Below are 14,065 nucleotides of genomic sequence, written 5' to 3'. Positions count from 1 at the left end.
TCCGATCTTTTAATGATGGCGCGTGATGTACTTAGTATTCCCATTATCACTATAGCATCGGAATCAACATTTAGCATTGGTGGGCGTGTTTTGACAAAGTATATACAGAAGTTGCATCCATCATGAAAATGTGCAAACACTTGTTACTACTCGAAATTGGCTGCACGGCTTTTTCCAAACTCAAACTGGTAATATTTTTTATGTGAATTTGAATATTATTAGTTTTTAAAATTTTATTATTCTTAATATTTAACTAATTAATATTGCATATGAATTGTAGATGTAGATGTAATTGAATATGTTAAGACAACCTTGTCACAAGCAGATTCAAATGTATTTGATGAAGATGATGTGTTGGATATCCCATAAACGTCATGGACGTTCCCTAGAATAGTTTATTTTGAATTTTGACTTTTAGTGAATGAAATATAGTCTTGTCTTTTATTTCTTTAGTGTTTATTGTGATATATTTGAACAATATAAAAAGCTATTAAATTTTGCAAAAATTTTCCAATAAGATATTTTTTAACTTTTAAATATTTATCCTTTTCAGGTTAGAACTAAAAGAAAAAATATAAAATTATATTTTAAAAAATGATGGGTTGGACCGTGGAGGCCCGCGACCCTCATAGGGCTAGGGTGGACGGACCATTAAAAGGCTCATCAAAATGGCGAGCTAGCCCAGCCCAGCCCGTCAATTGCTAAAGCCCACGTGGGCTGGGTTAGGCTCACCGGCCCGGCCCGGTCCATATTGACAACTTTAGATTTATTATGATTAGTGTAATAAAATTTTGACCCTATCAACGGGGCAAATACAGAGTGTAACGTACAGGTTTGTCGAACCAAATAGTTTCGACTTAGATAATATAAATGTGTTAAATTCAGTAAATACGTATGTATAAAAAGAATAACCCGATGCACAAAGTATTCCGTATTCACATAAGGTCCGAGGAAGGGTCACACGCCCAACGAGTGTGATGTAGGCAACCTACCCTTATGCAAGCATCAATCACTGATTTTACTGCTCGAACCCGCGACCTATATATGTCACAGAAAAATAACTTTACCGTTACTCTAAGGCTCCAATTCTAAATATGTATATATGAGTATTAGATTTCAAATCCGATTACTAACACTTGAAATTCCTTTTTCTAGAATCCTTAGTCCTTGAAATTTAAATTCAAAATCTATCTCATAGTTTATTTTCAAAGTTATACTGAAGTTACTTACATGAATGATTTCTTGTGATTATATTTTAAATAATGAGACATTGTGAAAGAGTTTTATATTGTGTAGAGAAAGTTAAACTCCCAAATTCAATCCCCAATTGCTCAACGCACAATGATTATTACATATGAAAACGAGACCCGTTAAGTATGAAACAGATAACCCGAAAACCCGACAACAAAGAAGAAAACCCCAAGAACATAAACCCGGCGAATCCCAAGGCAACTGAGATATCTGATTGTACACAAAATGCATTATTAGCCGTACACGTGTCTCTTTCCCTTAACGTCCGAGCTAACGCCGTTCCCGCCGAATCCGCCGACAGCAGCATATATGCGAAAACCTATACAGAAAAAACAAGAACGAAAACGTCTATGTTTCACACACTATCTCCGACATTCCGTACTACAAAAATTGACACACACAACACCAGTTTCGAAGAGTTCAAACATTCATGTCGATACCCTCCGACGTAAAACTCGAAAGGCTGGCCAAGGTTGTGTCCTTAATTTTTAGAATTGAATTCTAGAAATTCAAAAAACGTGAAGTACCAATCTCTTTTAATCTAGCTAAGAAGGAGTATGAGACAATTTGCTAACGACCAGCGATATAATTAGACTCAATTTATAACCCGAAATTAAAATTGAACAACTTCGAGTGATAAAACGATAAATTTGAACCTTTAATTTTCCCTTGACGGTGAAATAAAAACAGTTGCTAATAAAACTTTTTTGAATTACGAAACTTATAGTTTAGTCCAATAAGATTATACCATTCACTGTTTCTCTTCTCTCTCTTTTTTTCCTTTTCCGATCTCCAATTTCCTTATGTAATAAACAATTTCTTAAAAAGAATCCACTAAAAGAAAAAAGAAAAATTGGAAATGGAAAGATAAGAACCTGATCGTGGCTAAAATCGAACCAGACTTGAACAACTTCGGGAAACACAGTGGCGCCTCTTGAAATTTCCCAAACTGAAGCTCCAATTTCAAACAGTGAATACAAAGCCACAATCGCAGCTGCAATTGCGACAAACCTATCCACAAAACAAAAAATTAGTTAATTATATTAAGAGAACCTAAATTGCTGCTATGGTAGTAGTACCTGAAAGCATCGAAGTTGTACCACTGAGGAGAACCGGAGCCACCACGAGAGTTTGTGAACATGAACATAGCAGAAGCAAGAGAGAAGCAGAAGGCAGCGAACCGGAAAACGAGAATCAAAATGTTGAACCGTCGGTTTTTTTGAACGGAAACTGTGGACTGGAACTGAGATTGGATTCTAGGCCGGGGAGACGGAGTCATTAAACCGCCGTTCCGGTTCGGTTCTTGACCTGACCTCATAATTTCTTCCACTGCAGATTCAAGAGGAGACAGAGAAATTCATATAACATTATAAATAACGAGAAGAAGGTGGAAAATAGAGTAACAAACTGATGGTAAAGTTCACGGGACACGGCATGATTCCCATGTAAAGAGAACATTATATCTGGAAACAACGACAGATTTTGCTTTTAGTAACAATTTTGTGGGCACTTTTTTGGAAATTATTTACCTGAATTCAGTGTATGCTAGTATTAAATTAAGTCGGTTTCACTATCAAATGATATACTGGCGGATATTGGTTGAGATACCTCCACTCTCAATCAAATGTCTAGTTTCGACCCCAGTAAATAGATAATTTTTTTGATAGAAAATGTTTTAGCTATATAATGTACTTTAGCGCGAATTCAAATTAATTGTGCTAGTAGATTCGAATACAAGATAATTAAATAAAAAAATATCTTTGTATAAATTAAAATAAATTTTGATTAGTTAATAAAAATTAATATATAAAAGATACATGCTAACATTAATTTGTCTAATGTAAATATTTAAAAAGGACAAATTTATTTGCACTACTTTCTTCAACTTAAATTAGTACTGTTATTTATATAAGTAGAACACCCTCACTTACTCTGACCTAAATTTTATGGACAAATGATTTTTCACATATATGAAATAAACACATTTAGTTAAAAAGGAAAAGGGGAATGCAAAGGGATTATGCATTCACTAATTTCAGTCCTATATTCATTCTTCGAGTGAAAATGAGAAGGTGAAGGTACTTTTAAAGGATCTAATGAGAGAGTTGAGATTCCTTATTATTTCATTCGTGGTTTTAAATTAAAATCCTTAGAGTTTACTAATAAGTAGTAATTTTTAAGGAGCTTTTTATCCTCTTAAAGATCTGTGCAGTTAAATTAGAGTTATTAGTCGAATTGGTAATTTAAAAGAAAAAAAGAGACAAATCAAGATTAGGTAGAAGCAGCAGCCAGACAACAAAGATGAAGAGAGAGTAGAGAGGTGGGGTTGTAGCGTTTACTTTACGTGCTTGCTTTCTTTTATCTTTTTTTCTTTTCTTTTAAAAAAGTATTTTAATATCTCACTCGATCCATTTTAGAGCCCCAACTAATTTATATTCTTGTCGCGTAAGGGTTAATATACAGAAAGCACTCCCTATTAAAAAAGAATTTATTCTTATGCCTTTAACTCGAGACTTATGATTAAGAATAAAATATTTACACGCTCTTTGCACGAGGTTTTTGGATTTCCATCATAGCAGCTGAGCTTGATATATAATTGCGTTATCCTTTTCCTTTTTCTAGTTATAGAACATTTTTCCTTTCAATTATTATATTTTATGTTACTAGTTCCGGTTTTCCTCTTTCTTCTTTTTCTTTTAAAAGTAACTTAATCCATTAAATTTTTAAAAATACTACATCTAATAACTCGACTCACAGAAAACTGAAAAACATTAGCTAGCTAAGTGGATGCGCTTTCAACAAAAATGGCCATGAGTCAACTCCGGTCTTCGTATTTATATACTATTGACCTGCTGTCTACAAACAGAGGCGTACCGGTCTTTGGGTAGGGGGTCACCGGTCCGGTAACTTTGGCAAAAATGCATGTATATGTGTATATATTTGATTCGCACCCTAAGATTTAAATCTCAGGCAGCTATATTGGTCGATTTAGGGGATATAACCTGACTTTTAAGGGCTCGTTTGATAATAAGGTATAATTAATCTCGGGATTAAATTTAAGATGAATTTATCCCACTTTTGATTGTAATAATGTATAACTAATCTCGGAATTAGTTATCCCGGAATAGTAGTGTTATTTTTATCCTTATAGGAGAGTGAAATAACAATCCCGGAATAATTAATCTCGGGATAATTAATTATGTGATAACTTTTTTTCTAACCAAACAACCTCTTAGTGCGCTGCCTGAGTTCGATTCTAAGTCCAATATTTCCTCATAATTTTATTCGACAATGGTGTCCCGTCACTTTCAAATCCTGGTTCCTCCTTTTGACAAACAACAATATTGCTTGTTTTCTTTACCCCCAATAAATTAGTCTCTATTTACTTAAATCCCAATTAGAAGTTCAAGTTTAACCACTCCCGCGTGCAATAAGAACCTTTACCATTTGCTAATCTGTTTTGGTTTTCCTACACACTTCTCCATGATCTGTGTATTCAAAGTCAAGACAGCATTTGGGAAAAGTAATACGTAATTAGCAAAAGAAGCAATTCATGCATGTGTCACGTCTCGTCAATATTTACTTCATCCCTCCTAAAATGATGACAGAATTCGGGTATGAAAATTAAATTATATAATTGTCGGTCTTAATTTAGATACTACTTTCATATACTGAAAACAAAATAGATATAATTTCAAACCACAATATTGGGAGTAATAAATATAAACTATTCAGGAACATTTGAAAGAATCGTATTAAAGGAAATACTTCGACTGCCTAAATATAACAATGTTATATAAACTAGAGCAAGAGTGTTTATAACAAAGCGGGTTTTTTGTGTTCAAAATAAAATTAAATTTATATTTTCTGGAAATAAGCTATCGTTTATACATAAATTTGGTTAAAATTTTTAAATTTTTTTTTTTTAAAGAGGAGATAAACAATAGTTTTTGAAAGTTGAAATTGTGTTTTAGCCATGCATTATACTTGAAAATAATTTGAAGTTTTGTGAGTAAAAAACTTCAAAAACTACTCCAGAGCTGTTTTTGAGATTGGAAAATTTTGTTTTTCAAGATCTGCCAAAAGATAGTTAAATTCTATTAACAAACAGATATTTGAAAACAAAAACTCACAGATTTTATAGCCAAACGGGAACCAAATGTTTTGTTTTACACAAAATTTTCAAGAAAATAAAAATAATCAGTTATCTCATTACAATCTGGAAAAATGATCTCCAAATTCCAAATTCGAAAATTCAAAAAACAAAAAATAAAACACTCAAATATGAGTTACTATTGATTTGACTAAAAAGGTAGCAAAACGACATTTCCTAAGACATGAAACGACATTTCCTCGACAAAGAAGGAGGGAAAGCAAAACAAACCTAACGAGAAAGTAATGGAGAATGCAAAAATTACTAGCTCATATCCAAGATGTACATTATGCAGTTTTTCATCTATTAGGCTACAAAGCAAATACAGAGAGGCCAGAGATCATAACGTCCAGCAGTCTGACATTTTTAGTAAAATCAAATGAATCTTACTTAATGGTAAGAACCTCAAAAGTAAGTTTAACAAAAATGTAAATAATGACTGAACTCGCAAAACAAAAGGCATAATACAAAAGGTATGACAGACCTTGACAGCAATTCTACATTTGTATGTATCAAACAACTGATGAAAGAAGTCCGTTTTTTAGCATTCACATCTTTATGTCATTTCTTGAGACCGTCTTACACAACGACTGACCTTTTTCTTGAATTCATCTCTATTATCTCTCCATTCCTTCTGCAATCGGCCAGAAAAGAAATTATACAAGACATAAGAAGGTGCTAACCGCAAAATACTTGTATCAATGTGAACACTCGATCATGATTTGGGCTAGGCAAATGATGGAGCGAATACGAGGCACAACTTCTATTCATCCTATGGAGTTGAAAAGGGAAAATATTTTAAAGTTTGCCTCTGGACAAAACTTGAGTTGAAGTCCAAAGAAAAAATTATTTAGGTTGAATCAGAGAAAAGAGCCGAGGGTCTACAAGAAACAACCTCTCTACCTTCTCAAGGTAGGGATAAGGTCTGAGTACACACTGCCCTCCCCAGACCCCACTTGTAGCTTGTAATCGGGGAGTTGAACTTGGAAAAAAGGCTCTGGAAATTGAAGTTATGTATGCACAGTTGTAGTTTGTTGGAACGAAGTTTGTGAAAGTTGAGAATTTATGATGGAAGTGGGGATTATTTCAAGTTGAAATACACCTGCAAACCCGCCACTTCAACTTCAAATAACCAAATTCTTCCTCAAAACATGTGAAACAAAATTCAACTTGCCCAAAAAAACGATTATATTCAGAAGAAGAGCATATATAATCTTCTTCACTGTACTTCAAATTCAAGGCTTAGACAATCCTAAAGAAACTATAAAATTTCAAATGAACTTCATTTTGGAACGGCTTTATAGCCAACACCGAACCAAATATCAAGGACACTTTAGTTCGTGTAGAGTGTTTCCAAGGGATATTGCTAAGCAAGAAGTTCAGAAACCCTAAGGAATGTAAAAGTAAATGAGAGCTAAGGTTCCCGTCCCACCTCCATTATCAGGAGGAGGTGAGCGAGTACACTTACTGGGGATAACAAAAAAAAGAATCCATAAATCAGATTACTTACAGCGGCTTCCACATTAGCAGGAGACTCGTCATTAGGACTTGAAAGCATTGATATGATGCTCAATATTATGCTCTCAACCTGTATATTACAGCCGTCAATTTTGATTATACAGAAAATTTGAGTGTTTAAGCAAAAATAGCATACAAAGAATTGCTGTTCATCCAAACAATTAGAAACAACAAGTACAAAAGAAAGCCCGGGCAGGAACGTTGGCATTATAGGAATGAGAAGCAAACAAGGTAAGATTGCAAAATCTCATAGAATTTGACACATGACAACACAATCATTTAACAAAAAGTGGGATTAATGCCTGCCTACATATATATATACACTTTATTTCACCTACAGCTTCATAACATCCTATATCATTATAACAATAAAGCATATCTAGACAATTAATAATCTTCCTTGAGCCGAGGGCCTATTGGAAACGGCCTCTCTACCTTTATAAGGTAGGGGTAAGGTCTGCGTACACACTAGCCTCCCCAAACCCCACTTATGGGATTACACTGGGATGTTTTTTGTTGTTGTTGTTGTAGATGATTAATAACCTAGTGCAAAGAATTAGTCATTATATTAACAATAACACAACAGCTCAGAGGCAGTAAATTAAGAATCCATGAAGCAGAAGGAAAACAACTAGAGCAACAGAAAAGCAGCATAGAAGATCAAATAAAGGCAACTGAAGCACCCGAAATAATGCCAATTGATCCCTCATATTTCACATACATGTCTATTTGGTGAATATGAACGTCAAAATCACTCACTAACTAGAAACTGCACGAATGCAGTTCTAATATATACGTGCAATACAATCATAGACAAACTAGAACCTGTACAACAAGCAATACTAATGTATACATGCATCAAACAATTATATCCAAGTTCTCTAACCAAAATAAAAACTGACGTTGGAGAATAAGAAATAACTCAGAGATATGCTAGTTGAATCAAATCAAACAGCATGATTCATGAACTGTTCGGATATGTCACCTACATCAAAACCCGATGAAAACATCTCTGGCGGAATCACTAATACTTTTACCACAAGTCAGTCAGAAAAAAAAATGAAAGAGAAAACCAGGCTAGTATGGCTGTGGTCCTCCACTTACAGATTGTTGTACACGTACGTAAATTAAAGGCATCATTACTACATTGTATCTAGTGATGAACAGAGGTTTCGTTAATGAAAGTCAAGGGTAAGACATTATTCTCATGGATTCCGAATTTAAGTATGGAGGTGAGAGTTCAGAATTGATTCCAGATTTAGGCATTGACGGTGAGATATCAGTTCCATTGTTGACTTGTACAAGAGTTGTGTGTGGCTGTATTTGAGCAAGTTTTGCAAATTGACATGGTTAGACTCTAGCTCCAAAAAAGATGTTATGTGAGGCAAATGTAAAATCAGTTGTCCATCTTAAGATCATGATTCATGGTTTAGTGTCTATGATAGTTGACCGCTCTAGGAAGAGCAATTTGCACCTGCAATACCTTGCTCTTGCCACTGATTATAGCTATAATGGATGTACATTGCCAAACATCATTTCTAGCTTTCAAAAAATACTTTTTGAAAATCTCATGATCTAAATAAAATCGACTAAACGAGTTTTAAAGACTGGCATCTGAACACGGTCACAACTAGAAAGCTTCACAGATAAATTTATTAAACCTACAATTACATTTTGACAACTTGAATAATCTCGGATACAGTTAGAAATTAAGCCATACCAATTTTTTGTGGATTACAACAACAACAACAACCCAGTATAATCCCACTAGTGGGGTCTGGGGAGGGTAGTGTGTACGCAGACCTTACCCCTACCTTGGGGTAGAGAGGCTGCTTCCGATAGACCCCGGCTCCCTCCCTCCAAGAACTCCCCACCTTGCTCTTGGGGTGACTCGAACTCCCCACCTTCCGAAAATAAATTTTTTTCCAGTTTTTACAAAAAAACTGCTTTAAAAAAAACTGAAAAATATTTTCTAAAGCGATGTTTTTGTAAAAACTGAAAACAAAAAACTGAAAATTCGCCTAGCCCTGTACTAGAAATTGGAAGTTTCTCCTTTATCTTAGTAATAGGATACAAGTACTAGTTTGGAATTGTCAGAGTAATTCTGCACTTATGTTACTGTATACCTTCTTCATTTGGATAAAAATTGAACTATGAGATAAGCTGATGAGAATTATAATTCAAATTTCCAAAACTCAGCCCGAAAATGAGCTAAATTTATCCATATTCAAGAGAATAAGATTAGATCATCTAAACAGACTCACATTTATCAACCAACACTCATTCATACGGTTACGTATTCCATTACATTAACATTTGACTAAGAACCCTGAAATAATAACAGATATTCATACCGTATGGACAGGAGACCAACGCTCACTAGCAAGCTCATATCCATTTGGATCATCACCAGGTGGGTGAAGAATTGAGATGCAAACCTTTCCATCAGAGTAAACTGTATTTCAAGAAAATAACCAAAATCAATGAGATGATGATCAACCGCGTTTACCAACTCTACGAAATAGATATGTAGCTTACACACCATTAGGATGCCACACCTCCGAGGTAAACCGAATAGTTGGAGGACTGTTGGGATAATTTTGAGGAAAGCTCATGATAGCATTAAAGAAACCCCCTTCACTGCACTTGCAACAATTAATACATGATTAGGAATTTCTTTCGGTCTTTCCACCCCAACCTACAGTACAAGTAAACGTTGAGAAACGACGGAATCTCTTCTCTTAACTAAATTCATAAACTTAAACAGCTAAAACTACCTTAAAGGAAATATACATAGGGATTACTAAGCTGCTAAGTCGATCAAGAACGAGCACTGAGTTTCAGTTTGGCATTCTAAGGAAAGGATAATAATAAATCACGTCGAATCATAAGACCTACATCAAGCACATATCAAAGAGTAAATAAAGGTGATTGGAAAATTCTGGACGAGGAAAAAAGTGATGAATATACTTAAAAACCAGGAGTATGGCAAAATTAATGGTATCCACTATCCAGTCCTATAAGGAACTTCAGGGACTTTTATGCCATCAATAGAGCGCAATGGATATAGAAATAGAGCCAACTCCAACTAGTTTGCGACCAAGGCATATGTAGACTGATCGATTCTTACTTCACAATTCACACAGAACTTCCATGAAAAGAGAAACACAATAACGCCTCAATCCCAAGCAAGTTTGTGTCAGCTATATGAATCCTCACTTTTCATGTCGCTCCATTTAGCTCATCTCGGACCAATATTATACAAAATAAGAAACTAATATATAATGTACTAGAAGTTTTCTACTAAGGTTCTAAATATTACTAGGTAAAAAAATATATCTAATCCGCAGCTCTATAGTAATTGAAAACCCATAAGCCAGAACATAAAAATGCTATAGCCTACAGTACAAATTGCAGGATCAAAATTACAACTTTTTCCAGTAATTGTCAGACCTTAAACAAGGGTATGTCATCGGACTTACAGCATCCACACAATCTGAAAACGATTCAAGAAAATCTTCTTTAAGCTATAAGCTGACTCAACTTATTCAATCGATCATATATCCAATCAAAGACAGAAAACCCATTAACAACCAAACAAAATTCAGAAAGAAAGAACTTTAAGATCATATCAAAACAATAAAATTTCAATCTTTAAACTACTACTACTACGAGTAAAAGACTCACTATAAAGTATCCGGGGGTCCAATAATGGTGACACTCCATTCGAATAAGTTGCTTTCATCAACCAAACCAGCTGAAAATCCATCAACTGGCCTTTTACAGAGATCTGAAAGTAAAAAAAGCAAGGATCTTTACATTCCAATTATAGGAAATAATGAAATTAAGAACACCCAATTAAGCAAACAGTCCAAGAATGAATAATGGTACAAAAAAGCAAGGATCTTTACATTCAAATTAAATGAAATAATAAAAATTAAGAACACCCAATTAAGCAAACAGTCCAAGAATGAATAATGATACAAAAAAGCAAGGATCTTTACCTTCCAATTTGGGGATTTTAATAGTTATTAACACCCAATTAAGCAAACAGTCAATGAATACAGGTATATAAAAAAAAAAAAGCAAGGATCTTTGAGGTGAAGCGGGAGCGAACACCAAAAAAGCAAAGATCTTTACATTCAAATTTGAGAAACTAATAAAAATTAATGACACCCAATTAAGCTAACAGTCAAAGAATGAGTTGGGTACAAAAAAGATTGTACCTTTGAGTTGTTTCTGAAGGAGGAGACTAGCTTGAGAAGCTGAAGCCATAGACTTCAGTTGATGGGGTTTGGGGGGGGGGGGGAGAGAGATTATTGACAGAGATGAGAGAACTCAAAAACAGAATTATAAGATTTATAGGATGTTATATATACAGAATAATTTGTTGCAAGTAGGATAAGTAATAATGATAATTATTAATTCAAAATATTTTAAAAGTCTTGATCAAAGAAAAATCTATTTAAAATTTAAACAGTAGTAACAAATTTTTTTGTTACACATCCGGTCCTTAATGGATTTGGGAAAGACCCGCTTGGATTTTTTTTTTAAAAATAGCCTAATTTATAATTGCTAATAAAAAATTAGTCACAATTCTATAAGCAATAGAAATATAGTTACTTTTGCATGTAAAAATAAAATATGAACAAAAATATCTTAAAAATCTGCAAAAATTTACTAGAATTTTATACGCAAGAGCTACATAATACAACATATTATGCTATAACTTTCCGTATTTTAGTTAGAATATTTTTGTCAAGATTTTATCTTTGCATAAAATAATAGCTATTTTTAGTGACTTTGCAAATATTGACTATTTTTTAATTAACAATTCGAAAATTGGTTAGCCCATATTATTTTGACGTCTTACTCGGAGTAAAGACACTTCAAGTCAAGAGTAGAACTCAGATTTTTTAATTAAGGATTAAAAAGTATTTAGGACTCCAATATAATTTTTAGCGATATGTAGTAACATAAAATTTATAAAAACGGTTCGGTGCCCTAGGGAGGTTTCTATTTGAAAGTCAAATAGTCTTTTTTAGACGACTGTTATATGTAAAGTACAGTAATATGTGACCAAGTTGAGGGAAGACTGAAGATTGAGACTTGATAGCAGTACAAAGGCAGATTTTGTGGATGAGATTGTATTTTTAGGAGTTTTGATATTTTTTGGTAGTAAATTAACGGTTGAAAATGATAATCTGCATTATAAGTGGTCCTGCGTATATTTCTTTTAAGGATTCTCTAATAGATATAATATTCCCGTCCTCTAATTTATATGATATTGTTTGATTAGACATTAAATTTAAAAAAGAAAAAACTGAAATTTATAATTTAAAATAAGCCTTACACATATGTAAATATAAATTATCTTATTAAAAATAAAATAAATATTTTAAAATAAAATTATTTTTAAAATCACATACTAAAAAATATCTATCACATAAATTGGAATGAGGCTTTTTATGATGTTACTAGTTAATTTACCCGCGTTTCGCGCGGTCGTTAAAGGAAAATTAAAATATGAATAAATAATAATTGTTAGAATTTTTATTATAAAAATTAATCTTTACTAATCAACGAAGCAACAGTAATTGTTAATTTCAAAGTCATCCTTAATATTTATTAAAATATAATTCTTATTGTTGTGCTTTTTTTTTTTTTACCAAAAAAAATAAATTTATGAAATAACAAAGTAAGTATCATGTTTAAAGAAAAAAAGTAAGTCTCATCAAGTCTATTTTATATCTCAACATCATTCAATGAATGATTAGGGAAGTAGTAAGATCAGCTTTATCTTTAATTTGCCTATTCTCCAATATAACAATATCAATTGTTCCTTCTTCCTTTTTTATCATTTTATATCCAAAGCCACATAGCTAATAATTAATTAGGCTTTGTGTTAGGTGTGTATAAATAGGGGTATTTTCACTTTTAGTCCGCGGCAGAAACTATTTATATTTGGTAGCCGAAAAAATATATAAAATTTGTATAATTTTGTATATAACATATAGAATATATATATATATATATATATATATATATATATATATATATATATATACAAAATATATATAAATTTTATATATTTTTTCAGCTATTATTTTTATAGCGGCTATACAATGTTATTTTTCCGTATAAATATATTAAAAGAAGAATTCCCCTCCAAAACAAAAGCAATAAGTCAAATTGTACTTGACGCAATAAAGGAGTTTTCATATTTGAATTTGTTTATCCACATGTGAAATAGAATTCAATAAAGCATGAGTCAAGTAGCCAGTAACCTAGAAATCAAAGCCTTGATCAATTGTGAATATGTAAAGAAACATATTAAGATTCAAATTAATTCCCCCTCAGATATCAAGGTTTAAAATTACAAGAATAATTATTACATCCACTTCATGTTAATATTATTAAAAAGAGATTTTTGAGTTTTAATTTGAAAATAATGTTATAACCTAAAGAATTTTAGCCTAAAAACTGCATATATGATATGATATGTAAGATTAAGGAAAAAGAACAACTGCAATGCATAATTACCTGTTAGTCAAATCTCATAAACTAATATCTGCAACAACAAAAAAAACATCTGCAAAAATAATAAAGGAAAAAATTCAAAATCCGAGAGTGTGGAGCGGGGGCGTAAGCCATGAACCTTTAGTCTTTTAATATTTTATAATTTTTTAAAATAAGATATAAATAAATAAAAATTCTGAAAAAAATATGTTCAGGATTTAAAAAAAATGATAAATTAAGAAAATAGTATAGGAAATATATATACACACTAATATGTACACATACTAATATGAATGTAAACATATTAACATATTAGCACATATACTCTTCTAGTATATTTAGAATAGAGTTAATATAAACACAGTCAAGAAACTATAAAATAAAATATAAGACTTACTCTCGGAGAATTATTTAAAAATGAAAGATAGAACCAATTAAGAACTGACAAAGTTAAACAATAAAAACATACCATAATAAAATAGAAAAATGAAGAATAAGAATTAACAAAAATATACACATGGTATTATGAGTGAGCACCATCGTCTGGTGATATAGGGCAGTGAAATATGGTCTTCTAAAAAACTTTCTCACTTCATATAAGAGGGATTTCATCTTCTTCTCCAA

At 32.4% G+C, this 14,065-nt stretch overlaps 2 protein-coding genes across 5 annotated transcripts; both read right to left on the bottom strand.

The window, feature by feature from the left end:
• Positions 1-1,330: 1,330 nt before the first annotated feature.
• On the bottom strand, positions 1,331-2,916 carry LOC107819397 (CASP-like protein 4C2). Of its 3 annotated transcripts, none has more exons than XM_016645503.2 (4): positions 2,781-2,916; positions 2,331-2,580; positions 2,127-2,262; positions 1,331-1,570 (listed from the first exon to the last, which is right to left on the bottom strand). In XM_016645503.2, the coding sequence occupies exons 2-4, from the start codon at positions 2,567-2,569 to the stop codon at positions 1,349-1,351; spliced, it is 597 nt and encodes a 198-aa protein (XP_016500989.1). In that variant the 5' UTR covers positions 2,570-2,580; positions 2,781-2,916; the 3' UTR covers positions 1,331-1,348. The 3 variants fall into 3 exon arrangements, with proteins under 3 accessions (XP_016500989.1, XP_075083888.1, XP_016500990.1); XM_075227787.1 differs by having other exon boundaries at positions 2,352-2,580; XM_016645504.2 differs by lacking the exon at positions 2,781-2,916 and having other exon boundaries at positions 2,352-2,714.
• Positions 2,917-5,650: 2,734 nt separating this feature from the next.
• Positions 5,651-11,260, bottom strand: LOC107819396 (ubiquitin-conjugating enzyme E2 7). Of its 2 annotated transcripts, none has more exons than XM_016645500.2 (6): positions 11,149-11,260; positions 10,610-10,712; positions 9,465-9,562; positions 9,277-9,377; positions 6,915-6,992; positions 5,651-6,038 (listed from the first exon to the last, which is right to left on the bottom strand). In XM_016645500.2, exons 1-6 carry the CDS (start codon positions 11,195-11,197, stop codon positions 5,961-5,963), a joined length of 507 nt encoding a protein of 168 aa, XP_016500986.1. In that variant the 5' UTR covers positions 11,198-11,260; the 3' UTR covers positions 5,651-5,960. The 2 variants fall into 2 exon arrangements, with proteins under 2 accessions (XP_016500986.1, XP_016500987.1); XM_016645501.2 differs by having other exon boundaries at positions 6,036-6,176; positions 11,149-11,256.
• Between the last annotated feature and the right edge of the window lie 2,805 nt (positions 11,261-14,065).

This window comes from Nicotiana tabacum, chromosome 13 (assembly GCF_000715075.1).
Source record: "Nicotiana tabacum cultivar K326 chromosome 13, ASM71507v2, whole genome shotgun sequence".
Lineage (NCBI taxonomy): Eukaryota > Viridiplantae > Streptophyta > Magnoliopsida > Solanales > Solanaceae > Nicotiana > Nicotiana tabacum.
Note: the sequence above shows the minus strand (reverse complement) of the source record. Positions and strands in the feature narration are given on the sequence as shown.